Genomic DNA, 13,146 nt, shown 5'->3' with positions numbered 1-13,146 from the left:
GCTAGTGTTAGTGTGTTGAGGCAAATATCTGCCTTGTTTCTTATGGCAGGCTGTAGATGACGGGGAATGAGCGCTAAATTTACTATATTAGCAGTTGAATGTGTTTTATTGTATTGCTGCTTCACCACTTTGTGTGGTCTATTGTTAATAATAACTGGGATGATATAGCTGTTTTGTGGACTAGGAGACGTTGTTTTAGAGGAGGAGGAGGTTATGGAAGAGTGCATCTGGGAATTGTGTTTGAGCGTGTTTTTTCGGGAGGTAAACCGTCAGTCATTCCACTGCGTTTGCAGTACATGCTCCCTCTTACTACCAAGCGGCTGCGCGCCCCCGCCCCGCAAAAAAAACCCCCCTCGGGAAAAAAGCCAACGCCCCCCAAAAAGATTGAATCTCTTCTTTCCTCTGTTCTTCTTTCCCTACTCACCAAAAACCTCCCAAAAAAGTAAATTGTCAATGAACCCTATGTGGTGAAGATTGCAGGCAGTCTGAAGCCAGGTGTTGAGGCCAAGAAGTCTGCTAAAAAGGTCTTTTCCACGACCTAGAGAGGGAAGTGGGCCCGAAATAAAAACCGATTTTTTACATCTGATAGAGACAGTCTTTCCTGGAACAACAGACTGAGATCCAGGAGACTGAGTCAGGATGATTTGTCCTGATGAACCTGAAAACATGAAAAAGATGCAGAAGGGTTATTGAGACAAATCCAGCTTAGAGAAAGATGATCAACATCCAAACAGAAGAGTGTCATTTCTTTAACATGGAGAACAGATGGAAGAAGGTAAATGCTGCTTGTTCCAGTGTTTCTCCATCATAGCAGAACATCATTGTGGTGAACCTGGTTGCATCCTGAAGCAAAGTTTTCAGAAGAGAGTCTCACCCTGAACAAGGAAAGAGAAGTTAATCAAACCTGAGAGAGAGGGGGAACTCCAGCCCGTTTCAGAAAGAGAGGTAACTTAACCTCAGAGTCAGTTACTATGGTAACTGAGCCTGTGAACCTAACATGGTCGGGAGCAGGTTTTCTTCAAGAAACCTCGAGTTTCTCTCAGTCTCCTCCCTCTGAGAGGGAGGACAAACTAATTTCCTCATTCATTCATTCAGTCTGTATCAGGCACATTTTAATGCAGTTTGTTATCTGCATGAATAAAAAAAACGTATTGGTTTATGTTAGGCAGACTATAAAACGTTTATTTCTCAAACATGTCATGTCCTTTTGTCGACGATCCCGTTGATGAAACGGGATAACGCGCGTAACTCTGAGTTAACTACACTCCGAGTTGATTGAACCAACTCAAATCAGCTGTTCTGGAACTGAAAACTCTGAGTTTCCCATCTCAGGTAAATCAACTCAGAGATCAGGGTTACACTCAGAGTTTGTTAAACCTTCTACCTGGAACGGACTCCAGGTTGGATCCAAGGAAACATACTGGGCGGAAAAAGAACATAAGGACTCCAGGGAGTATATGCATTATACAAAACTACATACTCTCTTACTGCAATGAGATGAAATCTCAGAGGAACATCATTTTTATTTCATTTTATTTTTTACAGGCATGTCATCACAAACACGTTATTTACAATGATGGACTGACAAGTGACAAAGCCACTTAGGGGAATGTAAGGAGGGCTAGGGAATAAAATACATTAGACATAAACAGTTTTAGTGAGATGAAATAAAAATGATTGACACGTGAAACGTGTGCACAGGTACGTGGGTGAATAAGGGAGAAACCATACAAATGTTTAGCTGGGAAATTATGATGTGAAAAAGCAACTGCATATGTTGGTGAACAAGGATGAGATGGTGGTTTTAAAAGATGAAATGGAAATGAGTTTGTCCAGTTTAAGAATCTTATGCAGAGCATTCCAGTAGAAAGCAGAGGCAGATTAAAAAGATGCGAAGCCAGAGGCAGAGTTAGATTAATGAATGCTTCATTGAATATGAAGTTAATGAATGCTTCATTGAATATGAAGTGAGTATTGTATGTGATGGACTTTTGCTGCAGCAGGTGACATAAGTAAAGTTGTGATTGGACCAGAAGGGTCTTGTTAATGAAAGTGAACCAATAAATCAATGCCTCATACTTGTTAGTTGTTTAAATCAAAACACTTCCTTTTTTTCAAAAAAACTATCTCAGACAACTCTTGTGATGATAAGTATCAAATATTAAAGGTCCAATATATAATAATGACAGCTAGTGTTTAAAAAAGTTACTTACAAATTCAAAATACTGGAGAGAGTCGTCTCCCCCGCCCCCTCCTCCCCAGACTCACGGAGGTTGCCAGACTGAGACCGCAGCATCCGACAATGTTGCTAGACCATTGTTTGACATAGCCAGACATTACTTCACAGCACAGCGGAGTAGCTAACGTTAGATGCTGGCTATATTGACAGTCATTAAAGCCCGTGCTCACGCGGAGCTCTGTAACCAACTGACAGACACACTTTTTCAGCTTACAATTACGGTAGGAACCGCCCAAAACACCACTACCTCACCGTCTTCTCCACACACCAGACAGGCACACTTCCTCGGCTTAGAATTACAATAGGAACCGCTAAAAATACCGCTACCTTGCCGACTGAACACACTTCATTGGCTTAGAGTTACGGCAACAATCGCTAAACACACTGCAAACTCCCAGTCCTCTCTTCCTGATTTACAGCTCCCGTCTCGTGGCTTAACATAACTCACCGTTGTGAGTCATGCTGAACTACACTTGCCTGGTCTACCGGTAACGTTAGCAGTTAGCAGGGTTAGCATGGCGGAGTTAGTCAGGAATAGCCAAGACCAGTCGGGATCACTTTACTGGCTGTGTCTCAATTGTTTTTGCGAGTAATCAACTCGGGAACTCTAGCTATATAATTCAATGTGAGTACACAAATGTTGAAATGACATAAAATGCCCGTCCTTAGTAGCTGTGATAAATTAGCCTGAAGCTAATGCTTACCTGTTCAGGAGGAAATTAGCCAGCTCTGCGTCCTTTTGGTCTCCAAGCTGTCTCCATCTTTCAAATACATCTCCAATATTTACCCAGACGGGTTTGTTACGTCTCTGGTCATACAACTGTTAGAAACATGTCATTTTTTAGTTTTTTTTAGGGCAGGTAGAATCTTTCTCAGTTTATCCCGTTCGTTTGTTTGCTGCTTTCATGGCTGTACTAACGTTACAGTTGTAGCGCGCTGGGTTTACGTGTTTACAGGTATATCTGGCAACCCGGTCTGGCTGTCAAACCGGACAGTTAATAACAACACACAGGCCAAAACATGAACAGAAATTCCATAAATTTCAAAAAGAAAACATACTGACATTAGCATTGTTGTCAGAAAATATAGTATTTCAGCTTAAGATGTTTCCTTAATATCTGCTGAGGCATTGGTGTCATTTTTGGATTTGTGACAGTACATATATTACATATTGGACCTTTAAAGGACAGTTTGTTCAGGGACATGTTCTGTATGAATTGTGTCCCAGAACACATTATGTTTATGACAGTGTCACTGTTTCTGCCACAGAAAACATTTCTTACATTGCAGACTTGGAGCTTCAGTGTCCTGAGATATTTCAATGTGATGTCTTTACATTGATGTTTCCTATAGAGTGAATTGGGTTAGTGTGTGTACATCAGTGGAGCTGACTCTGCTGTTGTTTTGATTTGAATGTTTTGATTGGGCTTCTTTTTTTTAATTAATGAATGCTATAAAGTGTGTGTGTGTGTGTGTGTGTGTGTGTGTGTGTGTGTGTGTGTGTGTGTGTGTGTGTGTGTGTGTGTGTGTGTGTGTGTGTCTTCAGGGAACTGTATCAGTCTCTGCAGTAGCTTCCAGCTGCAGCAGTCAGTTCAGTTTCGGTTCAGTCTGACTGAGGGAGGTTTTTGTACGACGCTTTTTCACTGTGTGAACACAGGCTTACTGTTGATCCAATGATAACTCTGACAGTAATAAACTGCTGCATCTTCAGCCTCAACTCCACTGATGGTCAGAGTGAAGTCAGAGTTTGATCCACTGCCTGAAAAGCGATCTGGAGTCCCTGATGCTCGCTCATTAACAAAATAAAGGAGTGGTTTATGAGCTTCTCCATCTCTCTGTTGGTACCAGTGGAAAACTTGTTTTCCAACATTCGAACCCCAAACTGAACCGATCGCTACGGCAACATCTTGACTTACTCTACAGCTGATGGAGACGGAGTCTCCCCGAGCAGAGCTCACTGCTCCAGGCTGAGTCACTGTGACCTGACCTCTGGACTCTGAGGATACAGAGACAAAAACATAAAGCAGCATCACGGTTTAGTCGGCTTCATTTCAGAGGGACGGATGTTGATAGAGGAGAGGAGTTTGATTCTCTGGACTTTACCTGTGAAGCAGCAGCAGAGGAGAGTCCAGATGAGGACGGAGATCAGAGTCATGTTTTTGATGAGGAGGATTTCTGTGTCTTCTGTTGTCATGAAGGACAGCTGTCAGTCATCCAGTGTTCAACTCTCAGGACTATAAACTCTCCCAGAGCACTGGAGCATGGTGCTGCTGATGCAAAGTGGCTCTCTATGGAAATGCTCCGACTGACTCCAACAGGGACTTGGATTACTCTGAGGATGCTGTTTCTCTACGGATCAATCACTTTATCAGAGGATTGATTCAGAATGTGTCAGGAAGCATTTTTAATGTGGATTTAGTTTGATCGACAAATTTTCAATCCAAAATTTTTGTGAATTCCCACTAATTCACTACCACATAAACAACATCACTGTGGGACAAATCCAAACAGATCTCTTACTTTTCTAATTGATCATGATTTAGAATAAACATGAGTTTATGATGAGTTATTTACAATTGGCTGGGTGCATGAGACAGTTTTTCTTAAATTCAATTTGTTTTACTGAAATAGAAATTAATTTAACTTGTGAATGTTTAACATTTCACAAAGAAAATCTTATATACATGTTCATAGTTAATGAATCAGGTTTTAAACATTATAACCAGTTATTACAGAAACTGGGTGAACTGGGAATGTTTTTGTTGAGTTTGTTGTGTTCAAAGTCAGAGAGCCGTGTCTCTCTACAGTGAGAGGTTTTTGTACGACGGCTCAATCAGTTTGTATCACTGTGGTACACGTTCGGTGGAGGAACCAGACTGGAGTTTGGATGTAAGTGCAATTTTTGATGTATTTTGTTAATTTATGAGCAATATGTTTGTCTTCTGCAGACATCTAACTCGCATAAAGCTGATATATCTGATTTTTCAATATTTTCTTATGATTTTTCAAAATTGTTCTACCAACAATCAAAATACAGTTTATTTGAAATTTAAATGACAAATGAAAATATTGAAGTGTTTGATTGGCAGGAGAAATCTTGTAATCATATTTTAGACAACAGAAACTTGAGGACTTGTAGTTTAGGTTTTGTCAGACAAAGTCAGAGAGCCGTGTCTCTCTACAGTGAGAGGTTTTTGTACGTTGTTGTCTGAACATTTGCGGTAGATTTTATATCAGTCCCATTGGACTGATATAAATCACTTTATAGACTCAGTTTGATTCTTCATTTCTCCTTTTTCATCTTGCAATTGAACTCAAAAAATCTTTACTGAACTTCTCTTACCATACCGTACTTCAAAACAGTGAGAATGAAGCTGAAATCTCTCATCTCATAATTTCTCTGATTGTCTTCTCACCGCAATATGAAATAACTTTGACAGTTTTCTGAGTCTTTTAAATCTGTCGTATGAACATTTTGAATCTGGTCGTCAGTTGTTTTATATAGCTGATAATGTCCTTTAAAAAGTCGATCTGATTAACTTTTGCCTTTCTGAGAGATCAGAAAGTAAACATTTTTGTATAAATGTATCTCAACTTTGAACAAAATCATGGATGACAGCATATGTATTCAAACTGTATTGTATTGTTTTCTTGAAATAGTTAAAACAAAAAGATTTTGTATTTATTTTATTTTATGTCCAGTGCAGTTTGATGTATTTCGGGTCATATGAGGACTCTTTCTGTGCTGATATGCATGAGAGGTTTCTTAAAGGGAAGTGAAACAATGTGTGAGTGAGTGACTGGTGGAGCAGAAAAACCATCTGACAGAAACTCCTTAAAGGAAAGATAACCCACTCTCACACAGTAAAGGGGGCGGTTGCAGCAGTTGCTGGTGTTTGATTGACAGCTGTGTGCTCCCTGTCCTCTAAGCCAGTGGTTCTCTAACTGTTTTCAGTAATAAACCCTCTTTGAAATATCTTTTCAGCAAAATATTTTTTGTCTTTTGTGGCATTTTTGGCATGTTTTTGGTATTTCTTTGATGTTCTTGATGCTTATTTTGGTGTTTGAAATGTTCTTACTTATTTAAAATATTTTTTAACAATTTCCACCTCTGCTCCTATAGGTGATGTGCGCCCATACCTGACGGTGCTGCCTCCCTCCAGTGAAGACCTGGAGCAGGGGAAGGCCACGCTCATGTGCCTGGCCAACAAGGGCTTCCCCTCAGACTGGAGTCTGGCCTGGAAGGTGGACGGCAGCAGCAGCAGCAGCTGGGAGGAGAGCAGGAGCCCCGGGGTGCTGGATAAGGACGGTCATTACAGCTGGAGCAGCACCCTGAGGCTCCCTGCAGACCAGTGGAGGAAGGTGGGCTCTGTGACCTGTGAGGCCACCCAGGGCTCCCAGACTCCGCTCTCAGAGACACTGAGGAGAGACCAGTGTTCCCAGTCCTGAGCTGACTCACTGGCAGGGACTCTGCTACTGGTTTTACTCTGACACTGCTCTCACTCTGCACTCTGCAACTATCTCTGGCTTTTATTTCACCTGTTTCAGTAGACAGATTTACCAGGTTGTTTGACAAGTTTTTGTCAATTTTTCCGAAGTTTTGGTCACATTTTCTGACAATTGTCAGTCTAACTTTTTTGTACTTGAGTAATTCATCCCTGCTGCAACTGTCTTTTATATTACGTGTACTGACAGCGCTATTTGCCAGCTTGTTGCAGTGTTTCAGTATAATTTCAGTGTTTCCAGATAATAAACACGTTTTCATCAAATCAGTTGTTTCCAATGTTTATTATTATCAAAGTGTCTTATTACATATTTTCTTGATGGTGTCACTGACTTTATGAATTTTTGAAGACAAACTGATCCAACAAACTTGTTTTAATTTCTCCAAGGTGACTGTAGAAAGACAGTATAGAATTATAGAAAACAATGTCTATAATGATAAATCTTTGGAAGAAAACTCAGGGTCAGAACATTTCAATGAAACATCATCCAATCATCTCTTATTACTTTAGTGTGTTTATAGTAAGGACTGTAATATGTATTTGCTTTAAGTGTCTCTAAAGAACATTTATTATTATTTAAACAATATACAAAATGTCTGATAAATATTTTCTAAATCTGAAATGAAAAGCACTACATCATCAGCATGGAGAGAGAAAATGAGGGTGATTTGCAGTTCAATCCCTGGAAATATTTACATTACAAGTAAACAGAAGCCAAAAGAAAATAACTACAAATGACTAAAATATTTTATAGACATGAATATGTTTGAGTTTTAATGGAAAGTAGTAAGATATGAATAAATAAATGATACCTACAGTTTTAGTTTTCATGTGTTATCATATTCTGGATTAAACTCATTAACAAATTGAAATCATACTTCAACAGGGGTTGGCTTTGATGTGCAGCACAATGTTTCAAACCCTGTTTTATTTAAATACTTTACAGTATAACTTCTAGTTAGATAAAGTATATTTAGTGTTACAATGTTTAAAGTCAATTATTATTAAATATATTTTAGTTTATTCAAGCTTCTGTTGTTTTAGTTCCAGTGCAGCTGTTGAGTCAGATCAGTTCCTCTCCAGCTGAGGGAGGTTTTTGTACGACGTTGTATCACTGTGTTAACCCGCCGGCACTTTGCTGACAGTAGTAAACTCCTGAATCTTTAGCCTCGACTCCTCTGATGGTCAGAGTGAAGTCAGTCCCAGAACCACTTCCAGTAAAACGATCTGAAACTCCAGACTGACGGGTTGTAGCTGAATAAATGAGGAGTTTAGGAGCTTCTCCAGATTTCTGAAGGTACCAGTGGAGGTAGTTACTATCAACATATGAACTGGTTTTACATCTGATAGAGACAGTCTGTCCTGCAACAACAGACTGAGATCCAGGAGACTGAGTCAGGATGATTTGTCTTGATGAACCTGAAAACATGAAAAAGGGTTATTGAGACAAATCCAGCTTGGAGAAATGATGATCAACATCCAAACAGAAGAGTGTCATTTCTTTAAAGTGCCCATATTATGAAAAAATCACTTTTTCTGGGATTTGGGGTGTTCTTTTGTGTCTCTGGTGCTTCCACACACATACAAACTTTGAAAAAAATCCATCCATGCTGTTTTGAGTGAGATACGGTTTCTGAATGTGTCCTGCTTTCAGTCTCCTAGTGAGCTGTTCAAACGGCTCGACGGACTGACGTCACAGTCCGGAAATTAGCTGGCTAACCACAACCGTTAGCTCGTTAGCATGCTAGGCTAGCATGCTACGTCGTTCTCAATAGCAAAGCACTACAACAACACACACAAGTTCACCATAATCTACAAAAGAACTACTTACATGCGCCCTCATTTAGAAGTCTCCCAGCTAATCCTGCCTTGTAACTAACCAAAGTTGGAGAAACAGGCTTTCTTTTACTGTCTCTAGAGTTAGCTAGCTGACATGATCTACATCTGAACTACTGAGCGTACGGCGAGTGCAATCAAAGATAGTACAGAAGAAGAAGATGAAAAGAGGTCTCACTCTGTAGCTAAAACAGAAACCAGGTGAAAAGAGGATCTGCAGCAGTGAGAGAGAGCTGTGCAGTACAACAAAAACATGGTGTTTTTTGAAAATTAAACCATGTAAACCTATTCTGGTACAACCTTAAAATACAGTTATGAACCTGAAAATGAGCATAATATGGGGGCTTTAACATGGAGAACAGATGGAAGAAGGTAAATGCTGCTTGTTTCAGTGTTTCTCCATCATAGCAGAACATCATTGTGGTGAACCTGGTTGCATCCTGAAGCAAAGTTTTCAGAAAAGAGTCTCACCCTGAGCAAGGAGCCCCAGGGTGGCGCCAAGTAGAGTCAGTAAGACATCATCATTGTGCTGCCCGGTGTACCAGTGTCTCTGAAAGGCCTGGACAGCCACTGATCAACATTGGCCTCTTGGCTGGGAGCAGAGAGGCAGGACAAACATATGCAAACACACAGAGTCAGTGAACTGTAGCAGTCCTCAACATGTCACGCCTTTCCTCCCTCACTGCTGCCACTGGTCAGATTTGCGAATGCTTCATTGAATATGAAGTGAGGACCAGGTATTGGATGTGATGGACTTTGGCTGCAGCAGGTGACATAAGTAAGGAGGTGACGCCGAGAAGGGTCTTGTAAATTAAATTGAACCAATTAATTGAGGCCTCAAACTTATTAGTTGTTGGAATTAAAACACTTTCTTTTGTCAAAATACTATCCCTCTATAGCAGTGGCAGCTGCTGGTCTTTCAAAGAAGAAAGTGTCCATTCATTTATAAAATATTATAATAATAATATAATATATATAATAATAATAATAATAATAATAATAATAATAATAATATAATAATAATAATAATAATAATAATAATAAAATAATAAATTATGATATCCATGAGATGGTTTCATCAAGAGGCATGACCAGCAGTACATTTTCTTTGTCATGGCACTTCCAGTCAGCCAGCTAACTTTGTCATACCAGGAGAGCTGAACAGACATGTTACTTTGTCCTATCTTTTGCACTAAATCAATCTTAGTTGTTGATCTGCCATGCTGTTTAGTTCTAAGTTTCTTCTCGTAAGGAAGACTTTCAAATGGCTTTGTCAAAATCAGGTCGACAATATTAGCATTGTCTGCCATTGTGTGCAGTTTGCTAGCTGGCTAGTTCACCACTACAACACTAGCCGAGCCTACTATATGAATGAGTGAATGAACTGTTGAACGAGAGTATGTGAAAATCCAAAAACAGCTAAAACTATACTCCTACTTTTTGAAATGTATTTGTATTAATCCAAAAAACAGCCAAAAACTATACTTCTGCTTTTGAAATGTATCAGCTCAAGAACAGTTGAGACTGTGTTTCTGCTTTTGACATGAGTTAACCCAAAAACAGCTCAAATATATTATTGCTCTTGAAGACCACAATACTGTGTTTGATTTTGGTTTGTGAGTGCTGATGTGCTTTTAGAATTATATGATTGCTTAGAAATATAATCATGCTAAGCTTTTGTGTTACTGATATTACTAAATACATGTTTAGAGACATTTTAGTGTGAACTACTGTCTGACCCCGCAGTCGTGTAGAGGAAGTGTCTGCAAGAGGCTTCAGACGCATAAATTGCTTTGTGTAACTGTCTGTCTGAACCTGCACAGCTAGAAAGAGGAAATGCTGTTGGGGCCCTGTATACATGCACTTGGGGGCTAGGCCCTGTGTGCACATAGGGGAGAAAAAGGTTACTGCATTGACCTAGTGATGAACTGAGCCGTTAGATTCTATGTTAGATAGCAAAATGCATATGCATATAGGAAATATCGTCATATGAGATGTTTCTACGTATATCCAACCTGATGCTTGCTTTAAGACTGTATTACCATGTACAAAAGACACACCTCGCCGTGATGGGGGGTTGAACCCCAAGAAATGTACATATAAAAATGGGTGCTTTGCCAAAAACAGCTCCCTTGGGCTTATTTTCTGCTCTCTTGACCGATACCCTTGCTGTAGGGACCTCCTGTGTCTTTTTGAGTGATTGAACGCAGTTCACTTTTTCATTTATTGTTTTCTTTTTAACTTTTTGCTTTAAAAAAAAATAAAAATAAAACCACCTGTGTTCGTCTTGAGCAAGGTGACGCAAAAAACCTTGTGAGTCTTTTTTTGCCCTTTTAGAAGACTTTTTTCCTTCTCTCCTTATTCTCCTTTTTCGCCACTTTACCCATGTGAGGGGAGACACCCCGAAGGGGGAAGTGGTGGCCTCCTCTTTAACCATACGGTTTGCAGCAACCCCGGGGTCCGACCTGACAAGCAGACCTTTGATCCTCCAGCTGATCGGAAGCTTCTGTGACCAAGGTAGAAGTGGCTGTCCGAGTGTGAGTAATCAATTGTAATTGTTTGGTTGTAAAGATCTTCTGTGTGCTGTGTATTTCACATACGGGGGACATCTAGGTTGTCAATCAAAATAATAATATGTTATTTGCCTTAAGTGTCTCTAAAGAACATTTATTATTTTTTAAACAAACTACAAAATGTCTGATGAATATTTTCTAAATCTGAAATGAAAAGCACTACATCATGAGCATGGAGAGAGAAAATGAGAGTGATTTGCATTTCAATCTCTGGAAAAATTTACAATACAAGTAAAAAGAAAACAAAAGAAAATAACTAGAAATGACTAAAATATATCATAGATCCATCCATCCATCTTCATCCGCTTATCCGGTGTCGGGTCGCGGGGGGAGTAGCTCCAGCAGGGGACCCCAAACTTCCCTTTCCCGAGCAACATTAACCAGCTCCGACTGGGGGATCCCGAGGCGTTCCCAGGCCAGATATCCACCTCCACCTAGTCCTGGGTCTTCCCCGAGGCCTCCTCCCAGCTGGACATGCCTGGAACACCTCCCTAGGGAGGCGGCCAGGTGGCATCCTTACCAGATGCCCGAACCACCTCAACTGGCTCCTTTCGACGCGAAGGAGCAGCGGCTCTACTCCGAGCTCCTCACTGTACGACCGGCTTCTCACCCTATCTCTAAGGGAGAACGGCCAGCCCTCCTGAGGAAACCCATTTCGCCGGCCGTACGCCTGGATCTCGTTCTTCGGTCATGACCCAGCCTTCATGACCATAGGTGAGGGAAGGAACGAAAACTGACCGGTAGATCGAGAGCTTTGCCTTCTGGCTCAGCTCTCTTTTAAGTCAGCGGTGCGATAAATTGAATGTAATACCGCACCAGCTCGCCCGATTCTCCCGGCCAATCTCCTCGGCATTGCCTCCTTCCCCCGCGGAACAAAACCCCAAGGTACTTAAACTCCCTTCACTTGGGGTAAAGGACTCATTCCCTACCTGGAGTAGGCACTCCATCGGTTTCCTGCTGAGAACCATGGCCTCAGATTTAGAGGTGCTGATCCTCATCCCCGCGCTTCCACACTCGGCTTGCAAACCGATCCAGTGAGTGCTGAAGGTTGTAGGCCGATGATGCCATCAGGACCACATCATCTGCAAAGAGCAGCGATGAGATCCCCAGCCCACCCGAACCATAACCCTTCCCCACCCCGACTACGCCGATATCCTGTCCATAAATAGCACAAACAGGATTGGTGACAAAGCGCCAGCCCTGGCGGAGGCCAACCCTCTCACCTGAAACGAGTTCCGACTTACGCGAGAACCCGGACACAGCTCTCACTTTGGTCGTACAGAGTGGATGGCCCTGAGAAGAGACCCCCTCCCCATACTCCGCAGCACCTCCCACAGTATCTCCGGGGACCCGGTCATACATGCCTACAGATCCACAAAACACATGTAGACCGGTTGGGCATACTCCCAGGCTCCCCCCGATCCTAGAGGTAGAAGACCTGGTCCGTTGTTCCCACCAGGAGGGAATCGCGCATTCCTCTTCAATCTGAGGTTCAGACTATCGGCCGAACCCTCCTTTCCAGCACCTTGGAGTAGACTTTACCAGGGAGGCTGAGAAGTGTGATACCCCTGTAATTGGCGCACACCCTCTGGTCCCCCTTTTAAAAAGGGGAACCACCACCCCGGTCTGCCACTCCTTTGGCACTGTCCCAGACTTCCACGCAATGGTGAAGAGGCGTGTCAACCAGGACAGCCCTCCACACCCAGAGCCTTGAGCATTTCTGGACGGATCTCATCAATCCCAGGGGCTTTGCCACTGTGGAGTTGTTTGACTACAGCAGTGACCTCCACCTGGGAAATTGACAATGATCCCCCATCATCCTCCAGCTCTGCCTCTACCATAGAGGGCGTATTAGTCGGATTCAGGAGTTCCTCAAAGTGCTCCTTCCACCGCCCTATTACCTCCTCAGTTGAGGTCAACAGTGTCCCATCCGGTGCCGACCGAAAGTCCTTTGAAATGTCTTCTCCAAACTTCTCCCACACCCGCTGCTTTG

The 13,146-nt window shown here is 41.8% G+C and overlaps 1 gene segment (V, D, J or C); it reads left to right on the top strand.

The window, feature by feature from the left end:
* Nucleotides 1–715: 715 nt before the first annotated feature.
* Nucleotides 716–6,786, top strand: LOC120570941. The segment is given in 3 exon segments: nt 716–775; nt 5,077–5,128; nt 6,363–6,786. Coding segments are annotated over 3 exon segments (438 nt in total).
* The last annotated feature ends 6,360 nt before the right edge of the window (nt 6,787–13,146 follow it).

Source organism: Perca fluviatilis, chromosome 13 (assembly GCF_010015445.1).
Source record: "Perca fluviatilis chromosome 13, GENO_Pfluv_1.0, whole genome shotgun sequence".
Lineage (NCBI taxonomy): Eukaryota > Metazoa > Chordata > Actinopteri > Perciformes > Percidae > Perca > Perca fluviatilis.
The sequence above is the reverse complement of the archived record's forward strand: the minus strand, read 5'-3'. Positions and strand labels throughout refer to the sequence as shown.